Source organism: Abrus precatorius, unplaced genomic scaffold (genome assembly GCF_003935025.1).
Source record: "Abrus precatorius isolate BTA unplaced genomic scaffold, Abrus_2018 Scaffold7, whole genome shotgun sequence".
In the NCBI taxonomy this organism is placed as follows: domain Eukaryota; kingdom Viridiplantae; phylum Streptophyta; class Magnoliopsida; order Fabales; family Fabaceae; genus Abrus; species Abrus precatorius.
This window is the reverse complement of record NW_020874417.1, coordinates 20,540,871-20,560,953: the sequence shown is the minus strand read 5'-3', so window position 1 is coordinate 20,560,953 and position 20,083 is coordinate 20,540,871. Positions and strand designations below refer to the sequence as shown.

The following is a 20,083-nucleotide window of genomic DNA, read 5'->3' as shown; positions in this document are numbered from 1 at the left end:
AAATAGTAATTACTAAATAATTAATTAAAAAATAAAATTATATTAATTTATAAATTTAAAAAAGATGTTAAATTAATAATTAAATAAACTTATTATTATCAAAAAATACTTCTTATTTTAATTTATAAAAATGCTTCTTATATTATTTTTTAATATATAAATTCAAAAGCTATCAAATTAAATAATTTACAATAATACTAATTATTTTTTAAACAACAATCCTCATGCAAATTAGTAATTAATAATTAATTAAAAAAATAAAAAATTTAATATATACACTACTTATACTAATTTATAAATATATAAAAATGCTAAATATATTACAAAAATATGATACTACTCATTCATCTATTACATTACATACACATTTATAAAATTTTATTCCATTAAAATAATAATATAAATAAAAATATATTTCTATATTAGCCTAACTATTTTCAAAACATATTTAACACAAAAAATGAAATTAACCAAAATATATTATAAACATACTTAATAATTTAAAATAGTTCATAATAATTAATAATCAAGATATACTTACTTAAATTGCTATAAATAATAATTACGTCACGTTAAATTTTTAATTATTTATATTACAATATATACATTTGTGTTATATATAATAATTTTGAATTTTTTTTACATATTAATAAAATTTTTCAAAAACACTAATTACAAAATATAGAATATTATATTATTTTCCATTCAAAAATAAAAAGATTATATAATTAAATAATTTACAATAATGCTGATAAAATTTTAATAAAAAATGATAAGATTTTATAAAATTATACACATTTAAAATTATATTTATAAATAAAAATTTATCATTTAATACAGTTTTAGTGAATTTGGACACCTAAAGAAAATCGCTTATTGAGAGAGCCAGCCGTGTGACGGACCATACGGCTTTGTCTCCGCTGCGGTCTTCTTCATTTGTTCAGCGTATTAGGGTTTTCAGAGTTCCCTGTTTGTTCCGTTCCTTCAACTTAGAGTGTACCAATCAATACGACCACCAATTACACCGTTTTTAAAACCGACATTTGCCCGTATCCAACAACGATTCAGCCGAAGATCGAAGTTCTTCCGCGTTTCTGCTTCTGTTACGCTTGACTTTTAATTCTATGGCTTCTTCCTCGGTAATCACTCCTGAAGATGTGTTGGAGTCGCTGATGAACGACGGCACAATTGATGCCCTCAGATTGAAGATCATCAACCAGCTCAAAGCCAATGTAATTTCTACGTTCCCCTTTATTTCAATTTCCTTTTTTGTGTTTTAATTTTGATTCTGCATGTAATTGTGCTATAAATTCTAATAGCATTTTTATGCGTCTAATTTCATTCCATTTGCTTTGAACTTTAGTCTGATTGGGTTGTGGTGTTTTGCAGGAGGAACTGAAGAGTACTACCATAAAGATGGCTGAACAGAGCAAGGTTCTGAACACCCCTGGGGCTGAGAAACAGACCAAAAGAGAGCTGTTTGATGCACTTCGGCAAGAACTTGAGTAAGTGATAGAGTTCCTTAATTTTTTTTGTGGATCAAATTCTGTTTCCAACCTACATTGGATATACATTTGTTGTTAACTAAAATCTCTTCTGTAAGCCATGTGACTAAAGAAGTTCTATAATCTATATATCGTTGCAGGCTTATAGTAATTGAACCCCTTTACATAGAATATAAATAAAATCTGTGTACTTAGGATAAGTCCAGTCATGCTATACCTATTGTTTCTGCTAAGTAAGCACTGATCAGAATATCCTTCTGCTGCGGAATTCTACTCTGGGATCCAGTACACCTATGTTGTGCAGGTATGGATATGAAAATTAGGTATGAAACGATGCGATGTGTAAATACGACAATCTTTTACTTATTTGATAGTATCCATTGTTTTGGAGTTTTTAAATGAGAGGAGTTTTTATGAACCCTCCAAAACTCTCATAAACTCGTGTTTTTAAGTTCTCTCAAATTGGGAGATTTTTTGTGAATCCTTCTCCCTCCCTCCCTCCCTTCCTATGTCTTCCCTTAACCCTCAAACTCTTCCCTTTCTCCTCCTGATAAACTCCTAACCAAAGCCTAAGTAAAATATATTTGGAGTTTAGAGTAATTTTTTTTATAGATTGCTTATATTATCAATTTATTTTATTTTATTTATTTATATTTTAAAATAATGTTTATGTTGATTTATAATCATTATTGTATTACTATTGGTCTTTTGCTTCTTAAAAAAATATATTAAAAAAGAGTAAGAGATTTGAGAATAACACAGTCAAGCTTTAATAGCAACTTTATAATAAGTGTGTTAAATATCTGGTAAGGGTATGACATGGATATATTGTGCCAATTTTGAAATATCCGTGCATTATAGTGCTAAACATAGTTATAACTAACCCTCTTTGCCTTGTTGCGTAAGTCCCCCTTCTTCACTTGAAAAGAACACATGCTCCTAAGTTCTTTGGTTGAGTTTAAAATCTCCTGCCCCACATAGAAGTATGGTTTGAATATTTGAAGATGTTGAAATTTAGTCCCAAATCCCAGCCTACTCCTATAGTTTTGAGCATTTATGATCCTTTTTGCTCGCAATCATAGTAGTCAATTCTGGATAGCGGTGTGAAGCAGCCAACCTCAAAAACCGTATAATAGGGATAGTGGTAGCAAGATGACCACTATCCTGAAGTTTTAATACACACATATACATGCTGAAATATATAAAATTAATACACAAATTTGGAACAAAACGAAAAAGGAAAACACAAAACAGAGAAAGAAATAAATAACAAACAGCGAAGGGTGCAGAGCATCTATTGCTTCTATTTTAAGCTTTGAAATTTGAAACAGAACAGAATACGAGAATTAAAAACAGAGAAGGAAATAAAAAATAGAAGAACAAATGTTCAGTCACCAAAAAATGTGCTGGTTCACCAGAGATATAGAAAATAATAGGAAAATATCTGGTTGATGTCTCGCTGCACTAGAAGAAGATGACCGGAGAACGTCATTGTTGCGTTAGAAGCCTCGTTAGAGATGAAGGCCACTGAAAGATGTGGAATTGTAGAGAACAAAGATGAAATGAGAGGAGAAATGAGAGATGAAATGAGAAGCTTAGGGCTCGCGAAAGAGGAAGGGGGAAGATATCAGAAAATAAGAGGGAGGCGAAATCCCAAGATTGTCCCCCTTAAAAGTCATCTAATGTTCAAAAACAAAAGGCAAGTTTTGAATTTCAGCAAGAATATAATAGCAGCCGCGACAGCTGCAATTTCTGCCATTTTTTGCTGCGATTTGTAGTGTGAACCACAACACTATTAGGTCTCCATAGTAGCATTGTGCCGCTCCACTCCACTCCACTCCACTGTGATAGCAGTCGCTATTGACTACTATGCTTGCAATATTATGTGTTTTACTGTAACAATTAAGTTTTGGAATAGTTTTGAATGCAATAGAGCAAACCCTGTAAATTCAATGCGATCATTTCTGGAATATTTTGAAGAGTTCAAATTTATTAATTCACTGTGAAATTATCCATAGCATAGGTCTTCTCAAAGATTAGTAAATTTCACACTTTATCTTGCATAGCATAATATATGCCACTCATGTGGTGACTTATTGACTGGCCAATCGCAGATTATCTTTATTATGCATTTTGATAAGTAATACTGGATCAACGTGACAACCTATAGTTTCCTCTTCCTCAGTAATTTCAGTTTGCCTATACAGCTTCAACGTTACAGATTGGAGCAGAGTACCAGATTTCCAAATTCCAATCTATAATCTTTCATCTTCTAGGTGATCATCCAGAAAGTGCATAGGATTTTTGTCAACTTTTTGAATCTCCCATAAGATCTAACTTGATCTCTATGCAGGTTACTTACCTATTGCATTAGTTGCACCAACATTGTTGCCAATGCCATAAGTGAAGTGGATCAAATTTGATTCTAATCAGTGATCACCAAATTGATGTAGGATGACAGGGTCTAGGAATATATGTGCACTCAGAATATTGGGATAAAAAGATATCTGCAAAAGAGGGCCTTTGTGCCCTTTTTGTTATTAAGGGAAAATGTATCTACACTGCTGTTAAACCCTCGCATATATGTAATAGTCTGAATAAAAACTCTAATTAATGACAAATCCTAGCCCATAGAATAAGTTTAATCCTAATCACTTAAGGTAATGACCTCCAGCCCCCCCTCCCCCTCCGGAAAAAACTTAGAAACATGTATAAAATAAACTCTGATGGTCCTCCAATGAATGTTGACATCAATTTAGTCTTTCAGTCGTGGAAAGTGACATCAAAATCATCATTTTGTCTATAGACTCAGATTGAAAAACTAAATTAATGTCAAATATTTTAAGGATATAATTGATATTGCTTTATATGATTGACAGGCTAAATTAATCTTGAAATTCTTTAGAGACTAAAGTGATGTTTTTATATCTGCAGAGGATTGAAATCGGGGTTTCCTCTGTAATTAACCTTGTTTGGCCCTACATCTCAGATTGGTTTTACATATTTGGAAAGTAGAAGCTATGTGTTTGGATATGTTAAACCGCTCTATATGCAGGCCTCCATAGTCAATACACATCTATTTGGTAGACGGTCGTACCCATTAAAATGTATTACTTACTTTCTCCTTCTGGCATGATTTAGGATAAATCGAAGTGCACTGCAAAAAGTTATTTTATTTTACCCTTTTTGTGTCCTGAATGCCTATTTCCTTGTGTTTCCTTCCAGATGCTTTAAGTAGGTCTTGAAAGAAATGATAAAAGTCAGTATTCCCAATCGAATTATATCTCCATGAGTATCACTATTTATATTTTTGTATGAAATATGTATACATTTCTGGTTGGCTGGCTTTTTCTTATATCCATGTTTATATCATGCAGAGCTTCTGTACTCGAGAAGGCCTCAAAATCAGTGTGGGATTTAATTTTAGACAATAATGGCCTGGGAAAAGAAATAAGTGAAACGGTGGAAAGAGTGTTTTGTAGATTGAGTGGCCAGGAGCCTCCATTATTTCCGCTTCCAAATGGAGAACCACAACCTGATAAGGAGGCTGACAGCAGAAAAGAAAAAGGTAAAGGAAAGCAGAAGGAAAATGAAAATGCAAATTCAAATACTCCATCAAAGAAAAGAAGCTTCAGTGAAATAAATTTGGAAGGAGCAGATGAAACTGTGACCAGGTCCTCAGATCCAGCTGCAGTATTGGAAGGTTCTGGCAAATCGCCTCTATCAATTTCAAAGACTTGACTAGCAAGTTGGACTAGCTTTTTGCGAAACAAGTGATCACATCTGGTAAATATATAATTGACGCTTTGTTTGTAGGAGTTCACTGCAGTTTAGAAGAATCTTGCCGCTGAAGTTTTGTGTAGTATGCAAACAATCATTGTTTATGCTAGACTTACCATCAATGAAATTGATTTATGAAAGTTCACCAAAGGTTTTTTTTATCATCCACCAAAGTCTGTTGCTGATTCACCGGTTTTTCATCTTTAACAAATGAAGGTTGACATAGGAGATTATAATTTTCGCATTTTGAGAAATGTCTGTTATCACTTTCATGTGTTTATTGACTCTTATTTAGTGATTTTGTCTAATGTATATATATATGAAAAAAAATAAAATTTAACATTAGTGTAAGTCTAAAAACTTTTACACTCGATTTGAGCTTTTCATTTAACTTATATTTAACGGTCAATAAAGTAATAAATTATAATCCAATAGACGTAAGTTAAATAAAAGGTTTAGATTGATATATATAATTATTTAAATAAGAATGGTAATAGATAATTGAAATTTTTCATGGTTTATGCCATACAGGTTAAAGCTTACTAATTCACATTTAATTTTACATCATAATTCATTTGCATTAAGGCAATTAAATTGCTTGCAGTTTCTAACACGAAAAAAATATTCAAAATTGTAAATTCTGGTAGTTATATTTATATTTTTAAGAGAAAAGTCTATTTCACTGTTAGTATGTAGGGTTATGTGCAATTTAAACTTTAATTTTTAAAAGTGTATAATATAACGCATAAAAGTGTGTAAAAAAATTATTCTATTAATCAGTCAATCTTAAATAAAAATATCTCTAGGGTATTTTTGTATAAGAGACGGAGAAATTGGATAATTGAATAATGAAAAAGTTTTTTTTCACATTTTTTAAAATATGAAGTGTCATATGACAGGTTTAAATCTCCTCCTGCTGTGGCAGGAACTGAACATTTAGTTTTATTTTTGTTTAAATAAAAATAGACTTGTTTAAGTAAAAATATAACGACTGAAATTGTTATGTAAAATTTAAAAGTTTCATTGTATTTTGAGAGAGTATTGTCATCAACCTATAGAAACTTTGTGTGAGAACAAATATCTCTTTAAAGATAGCTATTGATTTCATGCCTTGAAACTAGTATTTCAAATTCTTATTCATTATTTTCTACACTAAATTTATTAACAATTTCAAGCTTCCAAGTTGGAAGAGTTCTTTCATCTAGCTTGATTGGATCATTATGGAATTAAAATTTCATGAAGTTGCAAGAATATTCTAGAACCACCATGCATAATGAGGAGAAGCGGTTTGATAAAGAGAAGCAAGAAAGTTAGTTGTTGAGAATCACACCTTTGGTGCAGATCCATATTTCATGGATCTCATAACCGTCACCATTATTTTTTTTTATCTTTTTGTATTATTTTTTTTTATTTTCTCACACAGATAGTGCTCTATCTTTGTGTGTGTGTGTGTATATATACACACACAAAGCAATTTCATTCTACTGCAATTGTTATTCTTAATATGATATCAGAGCAAAGATTTGATAGCTCCCATGGTTAGAAATAACCAAAACACTCAAACTAACAACCAAGCCTTTGCAAGCACCAACAATAATGTCAATGACCCCTCACAAAATCCAACCAGTCCATATTACGTTCATCCAGCTGAAAATACCACAGCCCTCACCAATAAAACACCTTTATCGGACCAAACTACCACACATGAGCTCAAGCCATCAGAAGGGCCCTCATTCCCAAAAATAAATATGACTTCCTCACTGGTTCCATTCTTTAACTAGAGACCTTCTATCCTTTGTACTTGGCCTGGGAAAGATGTAATACTGTACTTCATTCATGGATTGTCAGCACAGTCTCACCATTCATAGCGAAAAGCATTGATGCAATTAAGAACATAAGCGATGTCTGGAAGAATCTTCGTGAGAGGTTTGCGTAAGGAGATCTGATGCGCATTGCCAAGATTTAGCAGCAGTTGTTTGGGCTTCGACAAGGAGTACTCTCTGTCAGTGAATTCTTCACTGAATTGACAGGATTGTGGGAGGAACTAAAACACTACAAGCCAGTGCTACCCTGTGCATGCCCTATGAAATGCACTTGCCCAGTTGCCAAAAACACACTAATTCACCATGAGCAAGACTATATTATTTGTTTTCTGACAGGACTCAATGATGAATATGAGAATGCTTGATCTCAGATCCTGCTGATGGTTCCTGTTCCCTTGACGTGACATATTTCAGGTTTATATTTATAGTTTTATTTTAATTTATACACACTTTTAATATGCTTTGTTTTTAGAGTTTTTACCATTTTCTACTTATTGGAATAAATTAGGCTTATTACAAATAAATGCTTTAATTTTGTATTTTTCAGTAATGCTGACCTTTGACTACTCTTTTGGTCATAACCCTTTCTACAAATATCATTTTTGGCTGATTCTAGTTGCATTGGATTCTACACATCCAAGGCTTAAAAATGCATATATGGATCACTGGATTTAGAGTTGATTTCAATTTTTTATGATTTTTTTAAGTTGAGGCAGATTTGCTGAATATTATTGCGAGATCACATTTGGACCCTTTGTTATTAGATAGCTGTATTTGGGCTTGTTGTTATAATTAAGGCCTAAATTTTGGCCATTTAGTTTACCCTAATCAGAGCTTATAAATAGACTAATAAAGTTCTGATTTAGGAGATATAATTAAACACTTTAAGATTTTAAGACTTGCCCGAAATAAGAATCCTTATTTTTACTTTCTCTTGAACTCTCTTTTTCTTTTCTCATTCTTGCATGGGTTAAGTACTTCAATGGACGGCTAAACCTCTTGTTCAATCTCTGGAATCTAAACGCTGTAATTCTGACTTGAATTCTTTGCTAAATTATTCTAAGTTTATTCTTTTTTCCTCTTTAATATCATAATTGTGTATTGCAATTGTGATTAACTCTTGTGTTGTTAGAATTTAAATTAGAACTCGATTGATGCTCTGATTTGATAATTAATGAAAATTAGGTTAAATGATTATTTAATTTAATTTGTAACTCTATTCAATTAGGTTATTCAGTTGAATTAATAATTGAATTGACTTATTGTTCAAACGCGGATTTTCATTTTTAGATACTGTGATAGTTGGAGTTACAAGCATTTGGTATTCTGTAGATTGATATTTCTTAATTCATTTTTACTCAATTTTATTCTGTTCATGTATCCTAATCACATTCATCGATGTATTACAACACATATATCATAACAACATTAATCGATAGGTTACAATGCATATATTATAATTATACAATCTCTATACCACTTCATGTTCATCATAATTTTACATTCATATTATTGCCCCTGATATCTTTTGAGGACTTTCTAGCATAGATAGCTGCTAGTTAGCCGCAACAACATAGATACACATATGTGCCGACCCGGCCCCTTTTTAGGAAAGGTATAGTCAGGAGTCTAGGTCAAGAAATGAGTGTGAAGCATGTTGTGTCTTTTCTCTCTATTTTTATTAATTTTTGCACTATCATGGAAAGACATCCACCATCCTTATTTCCTCCAGATTTCTCAATCGCCCCCATCTTCCACACTCCCAGTATATTTCTATGACTATCTATACTTATTCCATTTCTCTTTCTCAACATTTCTCATTTTATTCTCATTCTCATTCTTTTCTATATCCTTCTAATAGATCAACGTGTCATAATATGTGAGTCTTGATTACACAACTTAATATATTACAATATATGTATTATGAGTACACCTTTCAATGTACCACAACACCTGTATCCTAATAACATCCATCTCTATCTAACTCATGTATTACAATCACATCTCTCAAAATTCCTTCATCATGTCATATCATTTATTTTTATACATAAAACATTTTCTTCTTTCAAGAACAATATAACACTTTTTATCAATAACCTAATTTCATCCATTTCAACATACCTCAATCATCAACAAACATTCATCTAACATAGAAGATCCTCAAACAATTTCACACCACACAAATAAATACAATGTGTCGACGCTAGGACACCTCCAGACTCAGTCCAATAATACAATTTCAATACAGTCATCTATCCTAAAGTTTGATAACAACCAATATTCACAGTATATCTTATTATTCCAAAAATATTAGATGTGTAAATCTTCAATTACCTCTTAACAAGGTTTACCAGTAAAATCATAATATTTCTTGAAATAGTTTTGTTCAAAGCTTTAGTTATAAATTTTATTTATAAGATAAGCATGGGGTATTCGTGTTAGACTTTCTATTCCTACACATATAGATTTTTAAGATAACCTTAGTATTCTAGGGTCTCAATAGAAAACCTAGTATTTTCAAACCAAAATATCAAGAAAGAGTTAGGATTTGGGATCAATTCCCCTTAACTAGAAATAGATCTCTTAGGTCGAGTTTTTCTAGAGATCTAAGTGAGAAGCACAACGTCTCGGTAGAGAATATCTTCTTAAGGGTTAAGGTTTCCTTGAGTATCACAAAGTACAAAACTTTAGATCGGATAAAATGGAGAAATAAGAATGAAATTAGAGAATCAGGCTCCAAGAAACTTACTTGAATTTGAATAGTTGAGCTCCCAAGCTCATATTTGAAGGAAGATTGAAGTTTGGAGGATTATTTTTTAGAAGAGATGGTGAGAGATTAAAAAGAACAAAGAGGAGGCCAAGATTTTGGATTGTAATCCAAGTTTTCTAGGTTGAAGGCCCTTAAATATCCCTTAACTCGCGATATTCTCGCTACATTGAGAGATTCTCGCTACAACAAGCCCTCTTTTTGCTATAGCAAAAAAATCAAATAAATTTTTCTTTGCTGTCTGTCATTCTAGCTACAGCGAGAGCTCTTCGCTACAGCAAGAACATCCTTGTTACAACGAGAGATTCTGGCTATAGCGAAAGAGCATCAGAGAGCCTCAGAACTGATTAAACATTAAGGAAGGATGTCTCATGACTAATAGGCACCCAAAACTTAAGGAGGGGAAATAAAAATAGTAATAAATTAGTAACGAATAATTTATTTTAAGTTTTTCTGGCTAAATACCTTATGAGCTTAGTACAACCCAAAATGAAAGGGTAAAGTAAGATTGATATACATACTTATCTATATGAAAGTTCTGTATGTGAACCATGAAGGATAAGGCTTGTTATGTTGAATTAATTACAAATTAAATGTAACAAACTTAAACTACACATATTACATGGATATGCATCATACTCATTTAACTCACGAGTGAAAACTAAGGTTACAGTTGGCACAAATGTGGGACGCTTTGTGTTAGGTTCAAAGGTAAGCCTTGGGGTGATAAATAGGGGATGACCTAATGACCAGAGTAGCTCATTGTGACTGGGTCACATCGCTAGCAAACCCTTGTCAATCCTAACATGAAGACTCCATTGCCAAAATCGTAGTAAGTCCATTCCTGAATGGCACCCTTGAAGTGCGTGACTAAGAGGATTTTGGGATCAAATGTATTGTATGTGATAATAGGAAATGGAGTTCTCTGGTTACCTTGAGAATTGAATGGACATGATTGAAGAAAGAGTATGGGATCCATTGCATATGAATAAATAAATAAGGATGAAAATTAATTCACCCACATCATGCATCATTCATTATTATGCTATGATAGATTTTATACATAGATCCTTTTATATGATAAGGATGTGATTGTTGAGTCAAAACTCTTTTTGTGCTCTATTATGTGAATTATTTGATTTTATGGACTCATCCTTTTTCTTTTATGTGTCTGGCATATCTGTTTATTGGCATGTATTGTATGTTGTATACAGATGGGGTCAGACATGATCAAGATAACAATGCTCCCAATAGCAGATAACCTATGGATCTACGATGACAGAACCCAGCAGACCATCTACCTAGGATTTACAAGGTTGACTCTTTGTTCAGTTTCTGAGATAGGTTGGGAACCTCGCTGTACCATGGACTTACCTATAGAGGTCACCTTTCCCTTGCATATGTATGTTACTGCTATCCCCTTTTCCCTGATACCTCCTAGAGCTACACCAGTCCCCATGGATACTGATGTCTATGTGCCTAGGTCATCCTCATCCCTCCTGCTGAGCCTGAGGGGACAAACATTGATGTGATAGAGTCCACCATCCATCCCCATCCACCTACGTCACCTCCTAAACTTTCACCTATTGATGAGGCTAGACCTTCTCACTGTAATCCTTTACCACCCTTATCTCCCTCATCCTTCCACTTATCACCACCTACCCCTAGATGGTTAGAGGACATAAATGAGGACTTGCTTTACCTTCCTAGAGATCCTGACATACCACTATCTACCTCTTCTGACTCTGACCCTTCGAAGGAATACACCACTTTAGATTGATGTTCTTTGGATGTTTTGCTTATTTTGTGAAATGAGACTACCTAGGTAATGATGTGGGAGTCAACAACTTTTTGTTTCTTTTTGGATTGTATGATATTGCCCTTCTTAATATGTAGTAAATGTGTAGTACTCACTTTTAGTTTCCTATAAAATCTTGATGATGCATGTAAGTAAATTATGCACTATTGATTGACTTGTGTTTGGATATGATGCGATAACCCCTAAGTGTATGAATTATGTGTATTATGTATGGAACATAATGTTTTCTTTACTATGGTGAGGTGATACAGAGGTAAATTCATAAGAATATACATATATTTACGTACAACATTCAAAACCTCTTACTTGAAATTAAATATAATAAAAATTAACTTAGGTTATGCATGTTAGCTCTCTTTAAAAGAAATATACGTATTATTAATGAATACTATACCCTTGTATATATACCTACTGTTTCTTCAGTCTGAAATGTTAAGATGTCACATTAGAGATTAAGGGTTGATGCTTAAAAAAAAATAATGAAAAACAAAATGAAAAAGAAGAGGTACTTTTATTCAAAATTAAGAACACTTGTAAATGACGTGGAAATAGCTAAAACACAATTGTCGTAGACAAATAAAGCTATTTCATTAATCAAAATTATTTAACAAAACTTAGTAATTTTTTTATTAAAATTACTGACAAAAATTGCTTTTTATTAAAGGTATCATAATTTTTTTAAATTAAAATCACTTTTATTAACAATTTGTAAAAATCAAATACATTGAGGACTTATCCATGGAAATAAAGTTTTTTATTTTTTAATACTATTTAAAAAAATTATTTTAATAATTTTTTATTCTTACCCTTTTTAGTGTCAATACTAGTTATACACTTTACGAGTTCATAAATTATTTTTTTAAGTTTCTTTTTAATAAATTTTTTCATTGTACAGAACGAAACTCAAATATCATCCATCATCTTGCTTGATTTTAGTTTAAACATTTTTTAATCAATTCAAATATATTTATTCTTTTCATTTAATAGGATTTCGTATTTTAGTTTTTCTTAAGTCATATTTTTATTTTAATGAATTGAATAACAACTTATTTTTATTATATAAATTTTTACAATATCGATGTGCAATCCTTCAACTATCCAATAAAGAGATTTATTTATATATAGGTTACGTTATCTTAAATTCTCTCCTAATAGGAATATTCAAATTTAAGTGTAAATTTAAATTTTTTTTCCTATTTTCAAATAAAAATATTTTTTAATTATCAAGTTAGTTTTAACAATTTGCAATACAGTTGTGTGATCTTCTTTTACCTTCCGTATTGTTTCTTGTAAGATACATGTATAACCATGTTATCTTGTATCTTAAATATTATAATCTTATCTAAATAATTTTAATCTTATTTTATATTAAATTGAATAGTATGTTCAACTTCAAAAGAATACAACTCTAATTATAGATGAACAAGAGTCTTCTTGAAACACAAGTGAAATATATAAAATACGGTTAATCCGAAGTGAAATATAACAAGTGCCACAATGTGATGCAATTGGTTTCTCTCCAAAATTTTAGCCTTCCTAATCAATTAATTATATAATTTTAATTTTACTTATAATTTTCTTTTTATTTTCATATATAGTTTTTATTGAGAGTGATGAATTCTTCACCCACTTCTCTTTTGACTTTTTCTCCACACTTCATTTCTGACTTAAAATTCAAATCTTTAACTATTTCTTTTAAAATTTACATCATTTATAAAAATCACTAAATGTAAATCATTTCAGGTAAAAGTAATTAGTTATTTCAATTCCACTTTCATTTTAGCATTCAAGTTGAATTCTTTATATCATGATTAGAATCATTAAGAGGAAATCCATTTTTAATCTCTCTTTTGCAATGCTTCATTTTTCTATCTTCATTCTTTCTTTCTTTTTCAGTATTTTGTCATTTTCTTTCAATTTTCACAATCCCCAAACCTTTCTTGCTTCTTGGATGCAACTCTACAGATACAACCATTAAATTTTTTTCTCTTCTATTTTGTCTACTTTTCTTGTTTCAATGGCAACTAAACGACCAAAAAATACGACCTCTTTTGTTTTTAATTTTTTATTCTTCTGAAAGAAGAACCGTAAACAAATAAAGGTCATTCATTTCTCTATTATTTTTGCAAAATTTTTTTGTAACATATCTGTTACTAATTTTACATTTTCCTTTTATGTTTGTTTGTAGAACGATATGAAGGGTAGCAAGTGCATGCGTGCGTCAATTTGGATTTGAGAAACACATGGGTAGAGAAACAATTGAAAAACTTCATAATATTGATCTTTTCTTTTTAAAAAGATTCTTGAGAAACTGTCATAAATTTTAAATTTAAAACAAAATTTGAAATAAAAATTCATTCTTCAACAAATTTCCTGATTGCTCTTTTGTTCTTTCTTTTTTTTAAATGTCTAATATTCATGATTTAGTTCTTCGACTTAATATGAACTTTTACAAAAATAAAGTCTTTATAATGTTATTGTTATATTTGTTAATGAGTTATGCTATTTTTGTACCTAATTCTAAATGTTTTGTTATTTATGTATTATGTTCTAAATATTTTTGTTTACTTATTAATCTGATTTTTTTTTGTTTCATATACAGAATCTTAATATTTATGTGACAGTTTTCTTCTATGTATTTGTATTTTATGTTCTAAATCTTTTTTATTTACTATATTTTATGTCAACAAAAACATATAACCAGAGACTTAATATTGTTAACTTTTCAACTTAAAGTAATATTATGTTCAAAAATATATATTATATTATATTATATTATATATATATATATATATATATATATAATATGTTCAAATATTAAGTTTTATGCAAGAATCACGTTCATTTCTTGGATTGTGAAATTTATATGAAGTTTTCTCACTAATATTGTTTGTAATGAATTATATTTGAATATACTTAACAATTTTTCAGAACGATAAACTTACGTAATAATATACTTAATTTATATAGCGATAGAATCTATATATTTTTTTGTTTGTAAATATTCTTTTCCTTATATTTTATAAAGTTTTGTGTTAATTACGTACTGTTCATCACCCGGCTAATAAACTATTATTACATAAAATTTTAACTTCAGTTTTAGAATATAACATCAATCGAAGTTTATAACACTTAATTTTATTAGTAAAAGTTTTGAAATTGTTCTTCAATTAATTATTTTAAAATTTTTAAATATATTTTTAATTTCTATATTCACACACAATTTTGATTTCAATCATTCTTGTTTTTAGTTCTTATCTTATATAAATTTAGACTTTTAATTTCTCTTATCAAGCTGATACAATAAAAAATGGACACATGAAAATGTCTTAATTAGTCATGTCATTTAACATAGGTTAAAAATATTAAAAATATAAAAAATCAGAGACTAAAATAAAAAATGTGAAAATTTGAAAAATATAAAGATAAAAAAATATTCAACTCTTTCGAAAACCTTAAAGTATTAAATGAATACATGTGATGAATAAAAACACCCATCCACCGTTTAAGGAACTGTATAATATTACCTAGATCATGGATAATTTTTTTTAACATCCTCATTTTTATATTGATAAATATTATTAAAAATATATTTAATTGATATCATTAAAGGACGACCTTTAATCTCAGGACCACTTTATATAAATTTTTTATTTTAAACATTTTACTAATTTCAGAGGTAGACTTAGAGTGGGACGGGGTTTTAATATAAATATTGTATTGATAATCATAATTACTAATATAGATTGCTTACATACTTTTTTCACATCTATTTTCCCCTTATGTAATGAATGGGAAAATAAAATCATAAATAAAGTTCAATTTTTTCTAGAAGATTAATCACAAACTTTGGTGCTGATTATTTTATTAAGTACGAGACGGAATCAATGTTTGGGTTGAAATAAATTATAAAATATATTTATTTTCCTCTTTATCTCTATCTACTGCATTAGTAGCTTGAGATCGCAATATGTGAAGGCTTTTGGATAGGATAATTGCAATTTGAGAAGGTGACGTTGGATTTTCTACATGAAAAAGTCACATTCGTTTCTTTTTATTTTAAATATAAAGAAACGTATGAAAAAGCGTTGTGGGATCCAAGAGGGATGTAATATATCTATTTGTTTTATTTAGGAACCATATATGCTATTTCATAAACGATATATATTATGGTTACTATTGCTTCTCAACCAGATCAAATCACACGCCTAACACGTGGATGGCTTTTTGTTTTGCCAGCAGGAAAATTCATCAACACAATCTCACACGTAGATTCTTACTAATATTTATAATCAGTGCGTGCGTGTGCTGTGAACCGTGCATATATGATTGTATTTTTTTACTTTCTATTCTAATAATGTAGGTTCATGCATTGAAACCCTCTTGGTGTGACCTATCACAGTGGGTCTCCACTCTGCACTCTTTAATATTGTCTAGTGGCTCTTCGATGGATCACTCACTATTTTGGTAGCTTCAACTCTGAATAAGTCGGTTTGTGTGCCTTCAATTCAAACATTACACCACTTAGCCGTCGCTACTGTTCCCAATCATTACTTATATCCAAGTGCAAATCATTTCAGACTTAGTGAATCACTATAGTTCAAATCAAAACTACATTTTGTAGATATTAGCATGACATCAACTGCGAACACAAGCGCGCACACGGCACATGGAGAAATTATATCCAAGTTTTAATCTAGTAATTTGTCAGAGAATTAAACAACACCCTGATGTTAGTTTACAGATCTCGAAAACCCTTTACTGGTGGGCTCGGGCTTATCTTGTTATTAACTTAACAAATCCAATTATATAACTGTCCTTTCACATTTTGTTGAAGATCAAGATGGGGTTCATGTTTCATACTATATATAATGGATCATGCGATCAATTAGTGTCGCTGTCAAGTTCATATGACAACAACGTATTCAAACTTTAATAACTGTCAACAAGATGGAAAGGATCGCGTCACGTCTTTGTTTTGGGATGATATTCTTATCCAGTTGAGTTGAGGGTCTTTGGAGCACACACAAAAAAAAAGTAAAGAATAAGATGAAGATACGCGTGGGCAAGGACAAAGATATGCTGCTTCTTACGTCACAAGATCTCAAAGAAGCATTCATTAGCCCTCGGCAAATAAGGTCACTTTCATTGGAGTGGAAGGGAAGCACATTATGGCAATAGTAGCAGTGTTGCACGTGCATTCTTTTGTTTGAACAAAGACGGAAAGTTATGAAGCACATTGTTGAATGAAGTCATGTAATCATTCACCAGTTATATAAATGATTTGATTAAAGTCTTTGTATTTTCACCACTTTAAGGTTTGATTTCGTAATTCATGTGTCGTTTTCAAACAATAAATGACTAATAGGTTGTATTTGTTTGACTTTTCAAAAACTATCTTGCCGTAATGGTCATGCTGGTTGGTAAGACCAAGTAACCGATCCTTTACCACGGATCACTTACCGCAATTTTTTTCATATTCCTTATCCTCCTTATTAGGAAATAAAATCCAGATAAAATATAAACAAATACACATATTAGGATTTTGTACATTATAATATCTTATAGATATTTTTAATTTAAGTTAGTCTTTTATAATATGAATAAAAGATATATAAATAATAAGATTTAAATAAAAGGCAGAAAAATAAGTAACTTAAATTTGGAGGAAATAGGAAGTTTTATTTTAAAAAATTTGAAAATAATAATTTAAGAGCATTGGTAGTTGAAATTTGAGATGAAAAAATTAAACAAAATATAAAAATTAAAATTAAAAGAAGTGCTTTAATCTGCTTCTAATTTTAAAGTTTATTGTGAAAGTCGTATTTATTTTTTATAAATAATTTTTTTCTTTTAATTTTTTTTTGTAATATACAATATTAATTTACTGCACATGTTTTCAAAAATTGCCATTATTCAAACTATGACACGATAATCACGGATATTTTTAAATTTTGTGTAAATAAAAATTTAATGTATTTTTTCAGTATTCTATATAATTAATATATAATTGAAGTAAATATAGATATTTTATTTTTGTTAAAATAAATAAAATAATGTGTAAATTTAAAACATAGAATAAAAATAATAAAATATAAAGTGTGAATAGGCGCATTAAAATGATAGTCTTATCACCTATTTATGAAGGTTGAGCTAAAACTAACTTTAACCTTGAATTTAAAAATTAACTTAAATATGAAATAAAAAAATATTAAAAGTTTTTTTAAAAAAAGTAATTTGACTAAAGTGAAAATAGTCTCCCCCTTTATTTAAATTTAGCCCAACTCCAGATGCTGGTGGAAAACTTATATATCTCAAATTACTAAATTAGCTTATTAAAAGAATAGTGTTATTAACTTTAATTTTTAAGATTAAGTTTAAGTATTTAAATATAATAAATATTTTTTAATAAAATTTAATTATTATTAATTACTTAAACTTCAATCGAAATGAAATTTTAAGATTAAATTTAACAAAATGGTTTAAAAAAACCGAAATTAAGGAAGCTTCTACTTAATAATTTAAGTCAAACCAGTCCACTTTCTTCAGACTTCAAGGATAAACACTAAATAATTAAAACACGTATGAACGCAATACACACACATGACATAAAATCCTGAACGGGTCATTATAAAGCCATACTCATCTTGCTGCAGCTTAAATAATTGCTGTATCGGTTGCAGAAACTGATTCTATGGCGCAGAGTATAAGATCTCCATACGATGAGAACATGTTATCCCATGATATTAACGTTTGTCAAGAAGACATTGCTATGGGCATGGCTTCGTGTAATTATAATTCTTCTGAGAATCAGTTTTTGTATTTTTCATACCTTCATGACAACGACTACTACAAAGATAATGATGATGCTGAAACTGCGTATAAAGGGGTATATATATATCATTAACATTCCTTCACGCATTCAATTCCTTTACATGTCATTGGAAAATAATTCATGAACTTATTTTTTATTTAAAAGAGTCAAATTTTTTATTACGCACTTGGTCTCATACTCTTTTACAGGCCCTGAAAGAGATTTCGAAGCTTCCACCACCTCTGGGATTAAAATTCACTTTCACACCTGAAATGCTGCAACTAAGCGAGGGAAAAGGTGATAATGTTAAAACAACAACGCCATGCCAACTTGCAGCTAAGAAGGTTGAGAAATTGAAGGCAGTGCAATTTCCAATTGACATGCTCAGGATCGGGTGTTTTACGGTACCTAATATATTGAATGTTGAATGCTGATAGAAATTTGGTGTTTTATTTTTAGCAATATTGCTCACAATTCGCTTCGTTTAAAGATCTTGTATCACAATTCGCTGGTTTTAATTTCTTAACTTAGTTTAGTAATTTGTCCTTCAATCTAAGTTACTCCCTAAGCTGTGACAACTATTTAACTGTATCCTAGAAACAAATTTGCAACGTTCAGTTGGGGTATATGATTGGACAGCCCTAACTAATTTTTTGAAATACAGCTTAATTAGAAGTTTCATGGTGAATCTGTATTATAAATAAGGTAAATTACAATTTTGTTATGGATTTTCCAAACTTGTATAGAAATCATCTTAAAACAAAATAGAACAATCAATCTAAAAAGATAGGAAAACAAATAATATTCATTTTTTATTATAATAATTTTATTTTTATGCATATTTTTATTAATTTTATTTTAAGATTTAGAGATTAAAATTGTTACTTAACCTTCTATTATTACCTTATAAAAAATTATATTTTTCATAAATATTTATTTTTATATTTATAAAAATTGTCTTTTTTATATTTCAAGTTTACTTTTAAGAGTCTTGTCTCTTAAATTTATAGTTATTAATATATTTTTATTATTAAGATTTAATTAATTTTTTATACCATACAATAGAAATGTTATATTAAAACTATTTAATTTTATTAAATTTTTATATGTTGATACATACTATTTATAGTTATAGAGTTAAGTCAAAATAATTTCTTAAAAAAATATTATTTAAATTAATTTCATTACATGTAAACAATTATTTACAAAATAGAATTTTTTTAATTATTAAATTATATATATTTATTCTAAAATAAAATGGCTTCTCAACTATTTCTGGTATATCATGTGCAGATTGAGGCTAAATATCCACATGAATTGGTAGCTAAGTGTTATTACGCAAGGCAAAAATTGATGTGGGAGCTATTACGTGATGGTTTGAAGTACAAAATTGAAATACCATGTCAGTATATATCAGCCATTCGAGCTGTTATTGAGGAAAACTCCCCTGGAATTCTGGAAATTGAGGTATTTTTTTCACTGCATGCTAGTATTTTAGAAAAGAAAAATAGATAGAAATAAGAAAAAATAAATAATGCTAACTAAAGTATGAGATTAATTTTTTAGAAAAAAATA

The 20,083-nt window shown here is 29.7% G+C and overlaps 1 protein-coding gene across 2 annotated transcripts; it reads left to right on the top strand.

Annotated features, from left to right (window-relative positions):
• The first annotated feature begins 894 nt into the window (after positions 1-894).
• On the top strand, positions 895-5,431 carry LOC113871091. Of its 2 annotated transcripts, XM_027507863.1 has the most exons (4): positions 933-976; positions 1,049-1,232; positions 1,390-1,505; positions 4,883-5,431. In XM_027507863.1, the coding sequence occupies exons 2-4, from the start codon at positions 1,125-1,127 to the stop codon at positions 5,244-5,246; spliced, it is 588 nt and encodes a 195-aa protein (XP_027363664.1). In that variant the 5' UTR covers positions 933-976; positions 1,049-1,124; the 3' UTR covers positions 5,247-5,431. The 2 variants fall into 2 exon arrangements, with proteins under 2 accessions (XP_027363663.1, XP_027363664.1); XM_027507862.1 differs by having other exon boundaries at positions 895-1,232.
• The last annotated feature ends 14,652 nt before the right edge of the window (positions 5,432-20,083 follow it).